This window comes from Corvus cornix, chromosome 11 (assembly GCF_000738735.6).
Source record: "Corvus cornix cornix isolate S_Up_H32 chromosome 11, ASM73873v5, whole genome shotgun sequence".
NCBI classification, from domain to species: domain Eukaryota; kingdom Metazoa; phylum Chordata; class Aves; order Passeriformes; family Corvidae; genus Corvus; species Corvus cornix.
The window spans coordinates 3,177,463-3,195,140 of record NC_046341.1 but is presented as its reverse complement, the minus strand read 5'-3'; the positions used below and the strand labels follow the sequence as shown (position 1 = coordinate 3,195,140).

The 17,678-nt window shown below is 48.6% G+C and overlaps 1 protein-coding gene across 2 annotated transcripts in view; it reads left to right on the top strand.

Moving 5' to 3' along the window:
- The first annotated feature begins 218 nt into the window (after window positions 1–218).
- The window catches only part of CRISPLD2 (cysteine rich secretory protein LCCL domain containing 2), a 29,973-nt gene continuing 12,513 nt past the window's right edge, over window positions 219–17,678 (top strand). Inside the window, exons 1-9 of one of the 2 annotated variants that reach the window (XM_010403514.4) lie at window positions 219–463; window positions 4,438–4,763; window positions 10,052–10,170; window positions 12,321–12,453; window positions 12,544–12,659; window positions 13,972–14,072; window positions 15,251–15,409; window positions 16,724–16,784; window positions 17,408–17,474. In XM_010403514.4, coding sequence (XP_010401816.1) covers window positions 4,521–4,763; window positions 10,052–10,170; window positions 12,321–12,453; window positions 12,544–12,659; window positions 13,972–14,072; window positions 15,251–15,409; window positions 16,724–16,784; window positions 17,408–17,474 — 999 coding nt within the window. In that variant the 5' untranslated portion in view covers window positions 219–463; window positions 4,438–4,520. Of the gene's footprint in view, window positions 464–1,977; window positions 2,080–4,437; window positions 4,764–10,051; window positions 10,171–12,320; window positions 12,454–12,543; window positions 12,660–13,971; window positions 14,073–15,250; window positions 15,410–16,723; window positions 16,785–17,407; window positions 17,475–17,678 lie in introns of those variants that run through there. The other variant, XM_019288335.3, reaches the window with a different exon arrangement.

Genomic DNA, 17,678 nt, shown 5'->3' with positions numbered 1-17,678 from the left:
GCCAACACTTTTATAAGATCAGGGACTGCCCCCCTCCTCCTCCTCCTCCTCCTCGCTGCCAGTGTGACCGCCTTAGGGAGGGTGGTCCTGCTGCTCTGAGCCCCAATGACTGCCCTTGAAGTGCTGCGATCCCAACCAACACCCCTCTCCTCGTGGCTTCCCCCCCCCCCCCCCCCACCTTTTCCCTCCCTCTTCTTTTCGTTCTTGCTCCACGCCCGTTGTCACTGGGATGATCCAGGGTTCTCCTCTTTGCCTGGAGAGCATAAATACCACTGGGGAGCTCTGTGAGACTGCAGTTGGTCCAAGCTGCTGAGCCGAGACCTTGCACATCTCACACCTCCTGAGGCTTATTCCATCCTTTCCTCCTCCACCTCGCTTAAATATTTCAGACACATTAATTTATTTTCCTCAAGCAGGCTTGGAGGAGCTGCAATTACCTGGAGACTTAGGAATACTCAGCAAGGTAAGTGTAAAGTTCGGTCCTGGCTTCTGAAATGTGGTTTTGGGGGTGATGTGAGTGCAAGAAATTACTCTTTTAAGAAGGCACAGTTTTAGTAACTTCTTCAAAAAGTTGCCTGGATGCTATAAAATAACACAAGTTTGAGCTTCCCTCGTGTGTGCTCTGCAGAGTTTAATGCAAGATTAACAAGCATTAATCTTGAATGAATGGGAGGAGTTTGCAAGTACAGGAGTGGATTTCTGTGCAAATAGAAAATATCCAGGGGATGCTGTTGCAGTCTCTAGGAGCACATTTGTGTGCTCCAGGCTGCCTGTGTTTGTGCAGTTCTGCTCTCAAGTCCTGTAGGAAAGGAATTTCAGCGTCACCACGCGTGGTGTCTGTTAGCAGTGGGTTTTCCACGTGGTTTTACATGGAAACTCACCCACTTGGGTTCTGTGGGAGTGGATTGAAATGGAAGATACAGATGGTTTTGGCCCGTGGCATTGAAGATGCTGAATCTAAGGGGGGTTCAGTGCAATGTGTCACTGTTTTCCTGTGTCAAGGAACTTGTCATCCTCTTTTTTGGAAGCCACCACAATTCTGCAAAGCTTGGAGTGTGTGCATCCCAGGGAAAGAGATGACCTGGAGTTTAGTGCATTAAGTTGTGGCTTCATCCCTGGATTTCTTTGCACAGGTTAAAGTTGATCCCAGGCTAACCCAGGCTAAAAGCTGATCCCAGGCTAACTCATCCTAGATGCCAGGCTAACTCAGGTTAGAAGCTGATCCCAGGCTCAGTTTAGAAGCTGATCCCAGGCTAACTCCCCTCTGCTTTGCTGTTTTAGATGCTGTCCTGACATCCTGAGCTAACTTTGCATTTTCCTTCCGTGTCAGCCAGTGCCATGTGTAACTCCACAGGCGCTGGGATGTTTTAGCTGCAAATGCCACCCATAACCCAGGAGCAGGCACCCACTCGTGTGCTTTACCAGGGAGGCACTCAAAGCTCAATGTCACTAAGGAATAAGGTGACATGAGGACATGAATGCAGGATCAGCCTGCATGTGGCTTCAGCAGCGTCTCTGCCAGGCTTCAGATGTGACCAGCTCTCCTGCTTTCCGTGCAAAGCAGACACCATCCATTAGCTGGGGAAATAGCTTTCTAAAAATAACCTATCCTGAAGTCCAGTGCTGCTCTTTAACTCCCTCAGACCCCAGAAGAAGGCCTCCCATTTCTTCCCACTTTGGACAGGCTTTACAGCATATTCAGGAGTCCTTTTCTGCTGACTCAGTCATTTCTGATGGCTCCCAGATGTTCACCTGGCACCAGCGGCAAGAGCCTGATGCGTTTAAAGGGAGGTTGTGCTCCTCCTGAACCCTTGAAATCAACAGCAGAGGCTTCCTCAGCTGACTGTCAGCTGATAATTTTCTGTGAATAATGTCAAACCCCAGCTCAAAGGCAACGTGATTTCAGCCTCCCTGGATGAGGAGCTCCCGCTGCAGCCCCGAGGCATTGCCCCAACCCTGCAGGGCCCTGGGACTGGCTAGGCTGGAACACACATGTCCAAGCGTTTCTTTGCACCTGGGCATGAGGATATTGGGAGGCAGATGGATGGACATCTGAAATCCGTGAGAGCTTTCTGAAACGTGAGCATCTTTCAGCTGCTTTCAATTAATCTGGCCAGGGAACTCTCTGCTCCCCGGCCCTCTCTGATCCCTTTATCCTTTCATGGGATACTCAGCGCTCCTCACCCCAAGCCAAAGCAGAGGAAGGGACTTGCACATCTCGAGTGAAATAGAAGATAAAGCCAAAGTGACCTAATTTTAGAGAGGTGCTGGTATCCTTCTGCTGGCAAATGAGACCCAGGGAAGCACATCCCGAGGAATAATGCACCATCTGTTGCGAGGTTTTGGCCGGCTTGCCAAGCCAGACGCACTGGCTTCGCTGCGGAGCCGTGAGCAGGGCAGCTCCTCTGGCTCTCAGATGCTACAGCTGATTTTTTCAATCTGCCCTTTCTGAAAGTTCAGTGTTTGCCTTAGATGGGTGGTGGATTTGGGCTCCTGTTTAGCAAAGGGCACCCGGCCAAACGAGGGGTGCAACGGCCGCCTCTGAGCGCCGGCTGTTCCTGCAGGGAGAGCTGCCGGGGCTAAATGGCCACATTGTGAATGGCCGTGGCAGTGCAACTATTTTTAAACTCCCAGGGAAGTGCCTCAAAGTAGGAATTGTCCCCCGAATTTGGGTCAGCCAGTCTACAAAAGCAACTGCTTCTTTTGCCTCCCCTACCCTTCTGTAGCCAGGTTGAAAGTCGGGCTCCTGCCTGGGGAGAAGCGAATGCCACAAGCAGGGCTGAGAAGAGGATGAGGTTAAAGGAGTGTTTGTCCCCATGCCACCGAACGTCCTGTCTTCCAGGTGTGCCTGGAGCTGGGGACAAGGCATGTGTGTTCAGCTTGCTCTGCGGAGCGGGAAATGATGAGAAGCTGTTACCTAAACGGAGCAAATTACATCCTGCATTGTTGAACCCAGGCAAAGGCTTAATGTGCTGCCTGGAGAGAGGCTGAGGGCAGCTGGTTTTCATCTGCCTGAAGGTTCAGTCCGAGAAAGAAGCCTCAAACAGGGACTCTGTGTCTTTTGTGCAGTCAGCCAACAAGTTTTCGGGGGTTCTCAGAGTTTTTTTGGGGTCCCTGCCTGTGCAAAGCACCTCGTGCTTTCTGCTGTTCTCCGCAGATGCTGCTGTGCTGGGTTGGGGGAACAGGAGTTTGGGGCTTCGTGCTCGAGCATTGCTTTTCCAGCTGGGATTTAGACGGCTCTTTTCTGCTTTGGGTGGCTTCCAATCATCTGGTCCCAGAGTGTCCAAGTCCCGTGTCATTGGATGAAACTTCTCGAATAATTCCTGCTAATCTGGGGTTTGTTTCCTGCCTCTGTGTAGGAATGCTTTCAGCGTGGCTTTCAACAGTGCTGTCAAACACAGATCCTCACCTCGTGTTGGAGACAGGGATGGGGAAACTTCCTTCCAAAAATTAGCCCTAAGGAGGGAGATCCTGTGCTTGCACTGTCTGTACAGATGCTTGCCCCGATGGATTGATGCTGCTCCAGTGGCTCTTGGATCCCACTGAGGAGCGCTGTGTGCTGCACAGCCCTGCAGCAGCACATCTTGTCTCCTGTGAATAGCTCCTGATCCAAATAAAACCAGCCAAGGGAGGATCGCTAGATGGATCAATTGGAGCGCGGAGGGGGGGTGGAAGTGCTTGGGAATGACAGGTGGAGCAGGAGCACCATGGAGCGAGGGACAGGGATTAAACGAAGCTGTTCCACGACCAAACCGAGACCCTCTCTGTGTGCTGACGGCATCCGAGTGTCTGGGAACACCTAATCTGGCCGGGGGAGGGCGGCTGCTCCTGCTGCTCCATAACTCACAGCCCTGGCAGCGCTCCCGCCCGCCGGGGAGCGTCAGCGAGAGCCCCGGTGCGTCACTGCCAGCGGGGATCGGGGCTGCTCGGCCCTACGGGGACATTTCCCATAAACAGCCGCTCTCACCGAGCCCGGCAGCTGCTCTTGCTGCTGCCTGACCCCCTCATCCGGCTCGCTGGGGATTTCACTTCCCCTTTTCTTCATAAACGTTCACGGCTTTAGGAGCTGCTCTCTGCGGGGATCACTTCAAGTGTCCCCCTGCCTGTGAAGGGATGGAGCTGGGGTTACTCGGAGCTGCTGGGCATTGCAGGGTGGCAGCTCCACCAGGGATGCCAGGGGTGCAGAAAATATCCTCCTGCGTGCCTGGGAAGTGTTCCCTCCCAACCTAGCATCAGTGGAACTCCCAGGTGTAATAAAGTGAGTCCCCATCACTCGTGGTGTTGTTCAGGTCTTCCTGTCATTGGGGTGAGCGATAATTGTAAGCACCAGTCTTTTCCAAGCACAAATCTGGGCTGTGGGACCACGTTGTTGGGGGACAAATGCACTGAGAGCGCTTCTGGCACTGCTCTGACTGCCTGTTTCTCCCCAAATTCCAGACTTGCACTGAGCCACAGGAGTCCCTGCAAGAAAACCCACCATCGTCTTCATCTCTGCTTCTGCTGGCTGTCGAGGAGGCGCCATGAATCCTGGCCTGCCTTGGATCATTCCTCTTGGATGTGTGCTGCTGCTGACAAAGACAGCTGAGAGCTTTATCTTGCCCAACTCGAGTCACCTGGAGAGCATCCTGAGTAAATACCAGCATGGGGAAGGTCACTCCAGATCCAAGAGAGCCATTTTATTCTCAGACAGACAGGAGATACTGATGCTCCACAATAAATTGAGAGGTCAGGTGTATCCAGTGGCCTCTAACATGGAGTACATGGTGAGTCTAGATAGAGCCTGATACATTGCTTTATTGCTTCTTTTTTTCCTAACTGTACTTCAGTTTTCCTTGTGGTGTGAGAGGTGTAGCGAGTTTCCTCTGAAATAAGTTTTTCTCAAGAGGTTTCCTGAAGCCTTTCATTCCAGAGTGAAGGATGCTTTAGATCAGTGGCCTGTTTTGGTTGGAAAGGGCTGCTGATGGGTCATCAAGTCCATCCTCTGCATAGTTCCAGAGCTGGTTCCATTATTCACAGAGGAGCGTCTGGCCCAGCCCTGGATGCGGCTCCAGTGATGGCAATTCCCCAGCCTGCCTCAGCAGGTTCTTCCATTACCTTCATGGCATAAAAGCAGCAAATTTTCCCCAGTGTTTAACCCTTGCTCTCCCTGTGAAAGCTTTCAGGCTATTGTGGGGACACCGCTGGCTGCTCAGGGAATCTTCTGGTGGTTTTTGGGTTGCCATCAGCAGCCACCCAGTGCTGGAGGTGGCACCTGCCCTGGGTCACACACTGATCACCTGAGCTTAGCAATGTCAGCCAACCCTCCACAAGGCTACTGGGAATCTGCCCAGGACCACAGGGAGACAGGGCCTGAGGAATGTGGCTCCATCTGCAAAGCATTTCAATCACTGGAAATAGCTGGAAAGGCTTTGGGAGTTCCTGGGTGGACAGGCCAGTGCTGTTGGGTTTTGTAGTTCAGGAAACCAAAATAAAAGCTTGGTCAATGTATTCTCCCACTTCAGTGGGAGAACTTAAAAGTTCGAGTAAGAAATACGCCTTTGCCATCCACAATTCACATGAATAGTTTTTTCTCACCTGATGCCAGAGACCCCACTTTGAGCTATTTTTGCCATGCCATCAAAATATTAACAGGGCCACAAAATGATGTAGGCAAATAATTACTTTTTGTGTGCCTTTTCCTGGTGTGCAAATATAGTTCTGACCAAAACTAGTCTGACTTCAACTGTGTGCTCCTGCTGACGGATCAAATGATGGATGATTTGCTAAGACCGTGTTTAAAAGGGTAAAAGAAAAGTACACTTAAATGTAATATAAAATTGTTTGCCAGCTGTGCTGAAGTGAGGGCTGCAAATGGAAAATCCTGCCTTTTGTGACTTCAGGGAGAAGGGAAAGAGAAGGGAGGGCAGGGAGTGGTGAGGAAGGACAGCTGTCCCTCAGTCAGTCCACACCAGCTGGATTTTGGTCCCTCCTATGCCAGAAATCCCGTGCCTTTCTAAGAACCGGGGATTGTATCCCTTTCTCAGCGGCTCTCACGTTATCCTGCAGGGAAGTGCTGCCAGAAGAGGCAACTTGATTGATTTCCAGAGGGTAAACACAAAGCATGAGCAAGCCCAAGGTGTTTTGGTTGGCCGTGGGGCTGGCAGAGCAGCCGCTGCCGAGTGTCCACGGCCCGGCCGCTGTTTGCGCTCGCGGCACGGCTGCACTTCTGTGTTTGCCTTTGCTCAGGGAGCTTTTCTAGTGGTTTTCATGGGTGATTGAGGGCAAATGAAAGGGCCTTATGTGCTCTGAAGAAAGGAGCTGAGTATGAGATGGTGCTGCTTGGAAGGGCTATAATCAGCCTTTCATGTGCTGGTGTTTACACAGTATGACTTGGAAATGCCATGTATATGCTGAACAGGAATTTCTCTTTAATCCTTTGTCCTGCAGAGGACATTTCTCATTTGGACTCGTTTAAGAGGATGGTCTGTCTTTAGAACCATAGATAAACTTTCCTCTTTCCCTTTGGTGCCGGAGTGGAGCGTCACTGGAGACGTGCAGGGATAATTTGTGGATGAGCAGGTAGAGCTTGTTCTTGCCCATCAACCTCCAAATGCTCCCTTGTGAAAATCCTCTCTCCCAGCTCCATATCTGACGTATTTAAGTGATCTAAAATGGAAATGGGGGCTAATATATTCTAGGAAAGGGACATATTTAACTGCTACTGGATGAACTTCAGGTTTTGGACACTGTTAGTAAGAAAGCAAGAACACAGTGAGTCCTATGACTTATCTGGAGATCAAAAGAATTATTATATACACATGGGATAAAGGCAGAGTGGACTGAAAAATGAAGAAAGAAACAGTTTAGCTGCTGGGTTTGTGTAATTAATTGAAAGCTGGCACAGGTATTCAGTGCTAATGGAAAATGAGTGAGCAGGCCACAACTTCCTGACAAAACTGGGCCAGTTCAAAATTACCTTAACCCCTCCACCAGCTCCATGATCGACGCATCTAGTGTGCATTTGGACTGTTTAAGAGATGGATGGGTGCCAAGGCCAAAACAAACTCCTTGTTAATAGTCCCAGAGCAAAAAGGACATAACGGACCCAGAGGAAAAAGGACATAATAGATCCTAAGGCATGGTGACCTTTTAAGATGGCTTAGTCAGATGCTTTCAGCAGTGATGAAAGGCAGAAATCTTTCCTCTTGTGGCAGCCTCAGAGACAGCTGGATAAAGCAAAATTATTCTCAGTGCAGATTGCTGGAAGGAAAACAGTTTGTTTTCATGTATAAGGTATGCATCCTTCCTCTCAACGGTAGGGTGGTGGCTCTCCCTGTCGGGATGGGATGGTGTTTCTGTGGGAGTTAGCAAAAAGCATCTCCAAGCCTCTGCCAGGACATGTCAGTCCTGGAGTTTGATGCCACTTTAAAAAGGAAGCTGCCAGTACTGCAGAAAATCTGAGCTGGGGAGGAAAATGAGCGAGTAACCCGATCACTGCAATTCAGGTGTCTGGCTTTAGGTTTGCGAAGTTGTTAGGCTGAGTGAGCAGACTCCTTGTGGGATGCATCATTAAATCTGAACCTACAAGTTGTGGTACAATATATGTATTGTACATATGCATCTATTTTACATATGCACTGTACACTCCACTTTGAAAGGCCATTATAAACTCACAGGAGTGAAAAAACAGAGTCCATGTGCTAAATCACTTGGAATCACACACCCCCGAAGGACTCTCGACCTCTGCTTCTGAAGGAAGCTGAGCACAGGCTCGTTGCCCCTCTGGCTTCTGTTGTCCTCCTAGATACTGCTATGAATATTGGCATAAAGAATTCTTGCAAGTGTAGCTGGGAAAGTCTGAAATCTCTTTTCTTTTTCCCCCTATGTTTATTGCTCTGAAATAATTCCAGCCCCCTGACTGCATTTGCGTCTGAGAAGCAAGAGGCAAATAACTGCTCTAATTTAGATGGGATGGCTTTGTAATCCGATGCCTGCAGAACGAGCTGCTCTCCTCCTGCAGCAAAAAGCCGTGCAGAGATGGAGCTCCTTCCCAATTACCTGCTGAGTGTCTTTTGCCCGAGTTCATTTATTTTATCCGCAGGCACCAAAGGGAGATCTAACACGTATGCTCGCATTAATTCCCATTTAATGGCCTTTTGCTCAGGACGTCTCTGCATTAAATTAGGAGATTTGGAACATCCCTGCCTCCGGGGCTGCAGGGAATAAAGCTGGGTGGGAGTCTGAGGAGCTCGGAGTGCGGAGCGTCTTGGGAGAGTTTCTGTGGCTTTTGTGCTGTGGCCGGTCACTGCCGGGCGCACAAAGGGGGACACCACAGAAAGCTGGGCCTCGCCACGGCTGCGAGAGGGTTGGGAATGTGGGGTGGGTCTGATCCCCTCACTTTCAGTGAGCTGGAGGGCTGGGAAGGAAAATGGTTTTGCTCCCTGTGTCAGAGCTGTGTCCATGGGTTTTGCAGACTGACATGGATTTGCTCGGTCACTGCTCAGTCCAAAGCTGAGCTGGCGAGCTCGGGGCAGCTCTGGGCTGCTGCTGGAATCTGGTTTGCTGAGAGTGCTTCATGATAAGCTGTTCTGGGAGGCCTGGGCTGTGAGCTCAGTGGGATGAGGTCATGTTTGCCTCACTGAGATAGTGGACACGCACCAAGTCCAGGAGACACTGCATTTTCCTGTTGTCTTATCTAGGGATGCAGAGTCCTTCCTCATCCCAGCTGTAACTGCCCGAGACTGTGTCCAGATACTCACTCAGAATGGTTTTTAAACGTGTTTGAGAGCCTGGGTGCCCTGCAGCCCTCCAGTCTCTGACAGGTCCTTTGAAATGTTTGAGATCAGAAATTGCTTTTCTTCTGGAGAAGACAGGACTTGGAAAGAGCAGCTGGTTGTGATGGTAAATGTCCAGAGAGGACAGTCTCATGCTGGCACGTGGATGGGCTGGATGCACATTACAAGACCTCTCTTCTCTTTGGTTTTATTTGTAGGAATGTGTGGTACTATTTTTTTTATCCAGTGAATTATCCTCTAAAGGCTGCTCTGAATAGAGCAGCTGTCAGTAATTACACAATGAATTCAGAGCACTGGCTGCTGGGCCCAGTAAGTCTGGACTTTAGAACAAATACTCTCCTGGGCAGCAGAGCCAGCAGAGCTGCTTTCCTGTTTGCCTTTGTGTCATGTTGGAGCTCTCCTTTGGCTCACAACTGGGTGATATTCGATGAGGAGTGATCTCACCCCAGCATCCTGCCCTCAGTGGGAACAGAAATGGGATTTGTCACTTCTAACGTGATGCCTGCTTCAGTGAGAGTGGAAAAAGCTTAAAAACCCTGGGACTTTGCCACCTCTGATGTACTTGACTGGATCCGCTGGTGGACTCTCAGTTATTCTGAAAGGAGAAGGGGAGGTGAGACTGGGAGCCTCAGACCCACACTCCTTGATTGAAAGGTTGGACCAAAGATCTCCAGCTGTGTGGTGGTGGAGGTAGTGGAGCTCTCCACTCCAACAGCTCTCCACTGCTGGAGTTCCCCTTGATGGGAAAGCCTGGAGATACCCCAACAGGAAGGACAACGGATGAAAAATCATGCTGAAATACATCAAAGCACTGACTGTTTGCTAGAATGCTTGCAGGACTCAGAAATATGTGTCATGTTGGAGATCATGGGATCTCCAACCTCGAGTTTTAAGTTTTAATTTTTTTAAAACATATTAGAAAAACAACTGCCAAGAATATCTTCTGGTTTAGGGTGGTTGGTCTAGATGTGTTCTTGAGGTCTTCCCACGTGGGTTTGTGTGTTTTCTGATGACCTGAGTGAAGCATTTCCTCAGAAGCATGGCATCACCTGGGGAAAATCATAGATCCTTTAGTGCCCTGGACTTTCATGGCAGGGGAACTTGTTGAAAAACGTGATTTTAGCGCAGAAATGTGCTGGCTTCACCAGGACAGGCTGGACATGGGGGGCGATCTGTACCTTAGTCTTTCTCCACTAACTGCTGTTGGTTTAATCTCTCGATCTAGTAAGTCTGAGATGAAAAACTGACCTGTTCTTTTCTCTCCCCACACCCTGAAGACCTGGGATGAGGAGCTGGAACGGTCAGCGCACGCTTGGGCTCAGGAGTGCATCTGGGACCACGGGCCCAGTGACCTCATCAGGTCAATTGGGCAGAACCTGGCGGTTCACTGGGGCAGGTAAGACTTGGGGTGCTACAGGATCATTGCAAAGGGCAGTTTATGGGTCCTCCTTTAGAGACAGCTGGAGAGCTTTGCTCTGATGCTTGGTGGAGCACTGGGGAGGTGGGAGAAGAGCTGGGGGTCATTAATTGTGATGGCTTCAGTGGGACGGTTATGGTGGTAGCGCCTGCAGCCACCTCCCACTGACACTCCTCAGGAAATCAGCTTTGATTTGGGCTCCTCCATCCATCTGGACCTTGGAGTAACTCCTCTGTAACATGCTTAAGGTCACTCCTCCTTAAGGAGAACAGGCACAGAAGCCTTAACCCTTGCTCCTAAATCTGCTGTTTCAAGGCGGGTTCTGGCATCGTGCAGAGAACCAGCTGAAGGCTGAAGTTTCTCAGGAGCAATGTCTGGATTCAGCTCAGAATTTGTGTCTGGATTCAGTTCAGAATTTAATTATCTCTTGCTGTGTTTTCCATAAATATTTATCTGGCTCCTGATTTTTCTTTACTGAAAACGCTTTGAAGGGGTTTTTTTTTTTCAAATTCCTAAGACAAGTTTTAAACTAGAATCATTAACCCAGTTAGGAAAGCTGACATTAAGGCTTCCAAATGGATTTTCCTCTCCATCTCAAAGTGAAATTTGTTTATTGTTAAGCCCTGTTTATAAGCTTGTTATAGGTTAAACCTGCTTTGCACAGCAAACATTTTGTCCTTGCTCAGGAGGCCTGAGTGTTTTTTGCCCATTTCCTGGGTGGAAGTGCAGTTGTGTTTGTAGTTAATCAGACAGAACTTGGTGGAAAGCAAAGGAAATTTGCTGGTGTGAAATTAGCCTGATATAAAAATTGGGCCCATTTTTGTTGGCAGAATTAGCTAATGATTGGAAAGTAGAATGGTTAATTCCTTGGAAACAAAGTCAAAAGATCGTGCTGTTCTTGGCTGTCCTACCAGTGCTCAGGATGGCCATGGGCTCCTGATGGAAGAAGATCCAATCTTGCTCCCTTTGCGGTCCCTGAGAGGAAAGAAAAATCAGATTTCTCATCTTTTTCAGGAACAGGCCATAACTTGATTGCCTCCATTTCCTGTCCTGTAAAATAGGATTCGGAAAGTATTCGCGTCATGACATCATGAGATGGATGTTTTTAAAATACTTCTAATGAATGTTTTTTAATGAAAAGTTGGCTGAAAGGATCAGCTCCAGTTGGTAATGATATCATTTGGATTTCTGGCAGCTCGCTTCGTGTGAGCTGTTGAAAGCAATCAAAAGCGGTGGGTTTGGTGCAGTTTGCAGATCATTCTGTTTGCTCACTGTGTACCAAGTGAGTAAAATGTGTATGAGTTTCTGCAGGTGGTTTTGACACCATTTGTGCTCCCCAAACACAGCACAAACAGCATCAGAACTGCCACAGACCGTGGTACCTGAGGCAGAGATTACACAAAGGGCATGGGGGGCTCGGCACAGGGGGAAATTGCTGCCAAAAAAGGTAGGATAGGAGTGCAGTGCACCAGCTACTCCACACCAACTCCTGGTGGGATGTGAGTGAGGAAAAGCCCACTCACTTTCAAAGGTCTTACAGTGTTGGCTGTGAGTGAACTTCCAGATTTAGCAAATTGCCCCGTGGTAAAATAGGTACACGATGGCTTTTGGTTTAAGATGTTTGGCAAAGCCTAACTTCTGTTTACTTTCAAAACACAACTTTCCGCCAAACTAGAAGTTATTTTGTAGTTGTGTGGAAAAGTGAGAGGGCATTTCAGGTCAGCAGCATTTGAGGATTGTGTCAAACCTATAAATAATAGAGTCAGGTCTGTGAATCTGAGGGAAAAAAATTGTAGAAACACACAACAGTTTGGGTTGGAAGGGACCTCAAAACTCATCCAGTTCCAGCTACCCTGCCATGGGCAGGCACACCTTCCACTACCCCAGGTTGCTCCAAGCCCCATCCAGCCTGGCCTTGGACACTTCCAGGGATCCAGGGGCACCACAGCTTCTCTGGGCACCCTGTGCCAGGGCCTGCCCACCCTCACAGGGAACAATTCCTTCCCAATATCGAATCTTAAACCTTCATCTTTAACATTTGAAAAAACTGGTTTTTTGTTTTTTTTTTTTTTTTTAATTTGAAAACTTCTACCGGAACATCCTGATTCCAACTGCCTTTTCTCCCTCAGGTATCGATCTCCAGCGTTCCATGTTCAGTCTTGGTATGATGAAGTGAAGGATTACACATTCCCATATCCTCACGAGTGCAACCCGTGGTGCCCAGACAGGTGCACAGGTGCCATGTGCACGCATTACACCCAGGTAAAGGGGTTTGTACCCATACCCCCCACATCCCCCCACGTCTAGACTGCGGTAATTTGCTTATTTTCAATATCTGCATTTCCCTTACAGATAGTCTGGGCCACGACCAACAAGATTGGCTGTGCTGTGAACGTCTGCAAGCAGATGAATGTGTGGGGAGAGATCTGGGAGAATGCTGTCTACCTGGTCTGCAACTACTCCCCCAAGTAAGGCAGAGCAGCTGGGCTCTCTCCAGCTCTCCCAAAACTGGCAGCTTGCTTAACTAGCTCAGGATCTGGGGAAGAGATTTCAGGCAGTCTAGACTGGTGGTTGTGGCTTTAAATTTTTTCTTTAGACAGCAGCACAGGGCTGGTTCAAAGCTACTGAGCGTTGCCTGGAAAACTGAATGAGAGGCTGGGGCCAGACTGGAGCTTTGATGTTCCTGCCACGGGAAGGGAAAGGAGGAGCAGGAGATGGCCAGGATGGAGCTGGCATGTGCTGCTGAGCAAGGCTTGGTCTCTGCTGTCAGAGGGTGGGAAGGGATGGGGTGGTGGTGAATGCCAAAAAAACCCTGAAATAACTGCAGCAGTCAAGATTTCACTAGCTCCACGGTTTGATTAAATTTCAAAATGAAAATCATATTTCTTGCCTACTACATCCAGGAGAAGTTTACTACCTGGCAGTGGCAGTTAATATTTGCTGGTTTAATGGCTAATAGGAGAAACATTCTCACTCCGAGCTCTTGGCAATTTAAAACTTCAAAACAAAATGAAATAGGGAAATTGCTCTATGCAAAAGGAGTGGCTTGGGGAGCATCTGACTTCGGGGGATCACAGTGCAGAAAAATGCAAAGGAAAAAGAAGTGTGGGGCTGGAGCTGTCATGTCCCAGGCAGAGCTCCCTGGGTGGGTTCTCTAAGCCCCTCTCCCCACGTCAGATGAGCACACTTTGCTCATGGTTTGGTGGGATTTAACAACCAGCTCCTCATGAGGGATAACACCATCTCCCACAGAGCCCCCACAGCAGGCTGGGCGACTTGCACGTCATCCGTTCAGGGCTGCTGGATGGAAAAATACTCTATTTGTGCAGTTCCTGGTTAATCTTTTCTCTCTGGCATCGGTGCACATTGTCCTCATGTAGCCTTATAGGTGGAGGCAGCTGAAGGAGCATAACCCAGGAGCTTATATCCACGGCTTAACTCTGGCTCCTTCAAACTCCTTATCCCCTAAAATTTGCAGGACAGAGTGCCAAAACGGGCTTTTGTTCTGGGGACTTCCTTCAGCAAAATGCAGTAATCCATTGATTTATTTCTGTTCACATAAGATCCCGGTGTTTATATTGGAACTTAATATAAAAGTGACACGGCACGCAATTTCTTTAAATGTCATTTTAGAGGTGAAACAAGGAGGAACATCTTTCCTGCAAGGCTGGTGGCTTAGTATTTATTTAGTTGCTCTGAGCCAGGATGATATTTCTGGTTTTGGGGGCTTGGTTGGGTATTTGGGTGTCTGATGGGTGCTTGTTTCTCCTGTGCTCCCAGGGGCAACTGGATCGGAGAAGCTCCGTACAAGACTGGCCGTCCCTGCTCCGAGTGCCCGCCGAGCTATGGGGGGAGCTGCCAGAACAACCTCTGCTACAAAGGTATCTGGTGGGGGCTTGGGACACCTCTGGGGTGGGGGACAAGGCTGGAGAAAACTTGTGGAAGCTTCTAATTAGAACCAGCCACAGCTTTCTGCCCCTTTTAATTACCCATCCTCAATATTCCGACATGGGGACACGTGGGAGATCGTCAGTCAGTGAAAGCAAGAACCTCTGAGCTGCAGCAAATCTGGAGCTCAGATTCAGCACGTTTTCCTGGTGCAAACAGAGGGCTTGGATGGGGAGAAGCAGCTCTGAGCTTCCATGGGTTTGGCACAGGAACTCCAGGGGGTTTTGAGCGCTGGCAGGCTGCGGGCAGGAGCGATCCTGTCCTCGAGGGGTTTGTTTGGGAAGGGAATGTTCTCCAGGGCTTACCAGAGACATCGTGGGTGGGCAGAGCTTGGCTGCCTGCCCTGCTCCTTCAGGGGCTGGGAATGGAGCCTTTGCCGCCCTCCCCACATTGGTTTGCATGGCTGCAAAATGAATGTAGTGATCCGTGTCCCTTGGAGGAGAGGAGGGGGATCCTGAAGGGTTTTTCCTGACCTGTGAAGTTTTTTTGGAAGAGAGGTCGATAGAGTAAAATGTATTATTAAGGTGAGCCCTCCAGTGCAGCAATGCTACCCCCAGCACCTGGGATCTCCTGGGGTCATTTCTCTCCTCCCAAGTGTTTTGCTCCCCGGAGAACTGGGCTCTTTGAAAACAGGGAGATTCCCTGGAGACTTGCCCAAAGCAGAGGCTTATTTTGCTGCAACGCTGCATTTCTCATTTTTTATCTTGTGGGGTTTGAGGGAGGACCCCAGGGTGCAGGAGGGCTGCAGCAGGGAGAAGGAAGGGGATGATGCCCTGATGGAATAGGAGCCCTTCAGAAAATTCGTGTTTTCTTCCAAAGGGAAGAGCTCAGTGGGAAACAGAGGAAGGAATATCAGCACTTTTTTTCACTAATTAGTGGGGATCCCTGCAAATCTTTATTGTAAGATCCTGTAAAAGCTGCTTCATGTACAGAGGAGCAGGAGAGGAGTGTCCTGGCAATAGCCCTGTGCTGCATCCAGTGGGTATTTTTAAACTTCCAGCTGTTGAAAAGCAGATCCTTGTCCAACTAAATCATTCCCACAAAACATGAACCTAACTTCCCCATCAATGTGAGCATGCTGTAATTATTTTTAATCCCCTCTTTTACCAAGATCACCGTTATGAAGATCCCATCGTTGCTGAGACAGATGAGACCAACGAGGTGGAGATTTCGCAGGTGGCAGAGCAGAAGCCGGTGCGGTTCCGCCCTCCGGAAAACAAGCTCAGCAAATCCACCAAGCCCAAGAAAATCATCCCAGAATCCTACATGAGTAAGACACAGCCTTTCTCTTTTTCAGCTCCTGTGAGTTTTGAAGCACCTTTCTGGGCAAAGGTGTGGAAAACAATGAGGAGGCTCTGGGGAAATATAACTGAGTAGAGGGGGAGGTGATCTGCATGAAAATTCACTGCTAATTGTGCAGAAAGCTGCCAGAAGTGGTGAGCAAAGCTCTCAAAAGCTGCTTGTGCCTTCTGCACAGCAATCTGCAACAGTTACTTGTTTGTTAAAGTAATGTCACAGAATACCAGCATGGTTTGGTTTGGAAGGGACATTAAAGATCATCCCATCCCACCCCTGCCTTGGGCAGGAACAACTTCCACTGTCCCAGGCTGCTCCAAGCCCCAATGTCCAGCCTGGCCTTGGACACTTCCAGGGATCCAGGGGCAGCCACAGCTTCTCTGGGCACCCTGTGCCGGGGCCTGCCCACCCTCACAGGGAAGAATGTATTCCCAATATCCCATCCATCCCTGCCCTCTGGCAGTGGGAAGCCATTCCCTGTGTCCTGTCCCTCCATGCCTTGTCCCCAGTCCCTCTCCAGCTCTCTTGGGGCCCCTTTAGGCCCTGGAAGGGGCTCGGAGCTCTCCCTGGAGCCTTCTCCTCTCCAGGTGAGCACCCCCAGCTCTCCCAGCCTGGCTCCAGGGCAGAGGGGCTCCAGCTCTCAGAGCATCTCTGTATCATCCTCTGACTGACTCCAGCAGTCCACGTCCTCCTTATCTCAATAAAATATCAATGTACCAAAGGTCCCCTCGATCAGCAGCAAAATTAGGAAATAATGCTTTCATTTCCCATTTAAAACACTCTACACTCAGCACTTTACCCCCTTCACAACTTTTCTGGGGTTTATAGTTTCTTTCCTCTTTATTTCTTGCTTGGGAATATTTCTGGAGTTATTTATGGAGCTGCTGGTACTTCCTTCGTTGTTTTCCAACTGCTGTTAATTAAAAGACATTTTTTGAGAAAACAAGGTGGGGCAAGCCAGCGGGTCCTTTTCAAGTTTATCTGCCAGCATCTGGAGAGTCTGTAATTAAAAGGAGAATGAGAGTTCTGACTGCAGACCTCAGGCTATAAATCAAAGCCTTCAGCTGTCAGCTGCATCTCCCTTGCTAATATTCCAAAGACACCTGTCTCAGGTGAAGGGCTAAAGAGGCACCAACTGCTCCAGGCTGGATAAAATCAGATTTTATCGTGCTGCACCAAAGACCTCCAGGAAAGATGTGTGGAGGTTGCTCATCTCTGCAGCTCGGAAGAAGGCTGAGCAATTTCCTTTTTAGAAAATGTATATATTTGATTTTTTTTTTCTCTCCAGCACAAGTCATTACCTGTGAAACCAAGATGAGAGACAAGTGCAGAGGCTCAACATGCAACAGGTAGGGTTTTGTTGATGTTTTCTGGAGTGCTGAGGGAAAAAGTAATCTAAATATTACTCAGTTCTTGCAAACTCAGAACAGGCTGTACTGTGTATTTTTTGAGACTGTCTAGGTAGATCTCTTTAAGAAAACCCCCAAAACCTAACCAAAAAATCCCCCAAAATTCTCTTAATGCAAGCCTTCAGCCAAGCCTGGCAATAAGGTGGTTTGGTTGATTTTATTCAGCCACGATGACCCACAGTTTCAGGTGTCCAAAATAATTTAATAAATTTTGGCAGAGTCATTTTTTGAGCTTTTTTTAATGCATTTCACTGCTGTCCAAGCCAGACCAATAATTCATGGCTTGTCCCCTCCCAGCCAGTCAAGAACTTCTGGTTAAGGTTTCTGCAAAGGACAGGACAGTTTATCACTTGGAGAAAAACCAAATCCACGGAATCTAAATATTGGTCGGGCTCTTAAGGAGGGTGGAGCAACTGTTTTAAAAAGTAGCTATTTTGCAATCTTGTTTTTAAAATGGGAGAGTTACATGAAATGAATGGAATGACTATTACATGAAATAGAGTCAAAGTTCTGTTTTTCTTGAATTGTTTTTCGCCACCCTCAAAGATACATATCTTTACCAGGTATTTGTGCCCAGCTGGCTGCTTGTACAGTAAGGGAAAGATCTTTGGAACATTTTATTACGAGAGTGTAAGTACCTTTTAATAGCTCGTGGATGTAATTTGTGGGAGTCAGTGGTAATGACAGAAATGGGAAATGCCAGCCATTCTGGTGTAATTTGGCTTTTCGTATTCTCTGGTTGTGGTGCTGTAAAACACTGCTAATAAAGATTATCTGTATTTTCCTCATCTTGGTGTTGAAAAAAGGGAAGGACTCTGGGAAGGCAAAGTGCTT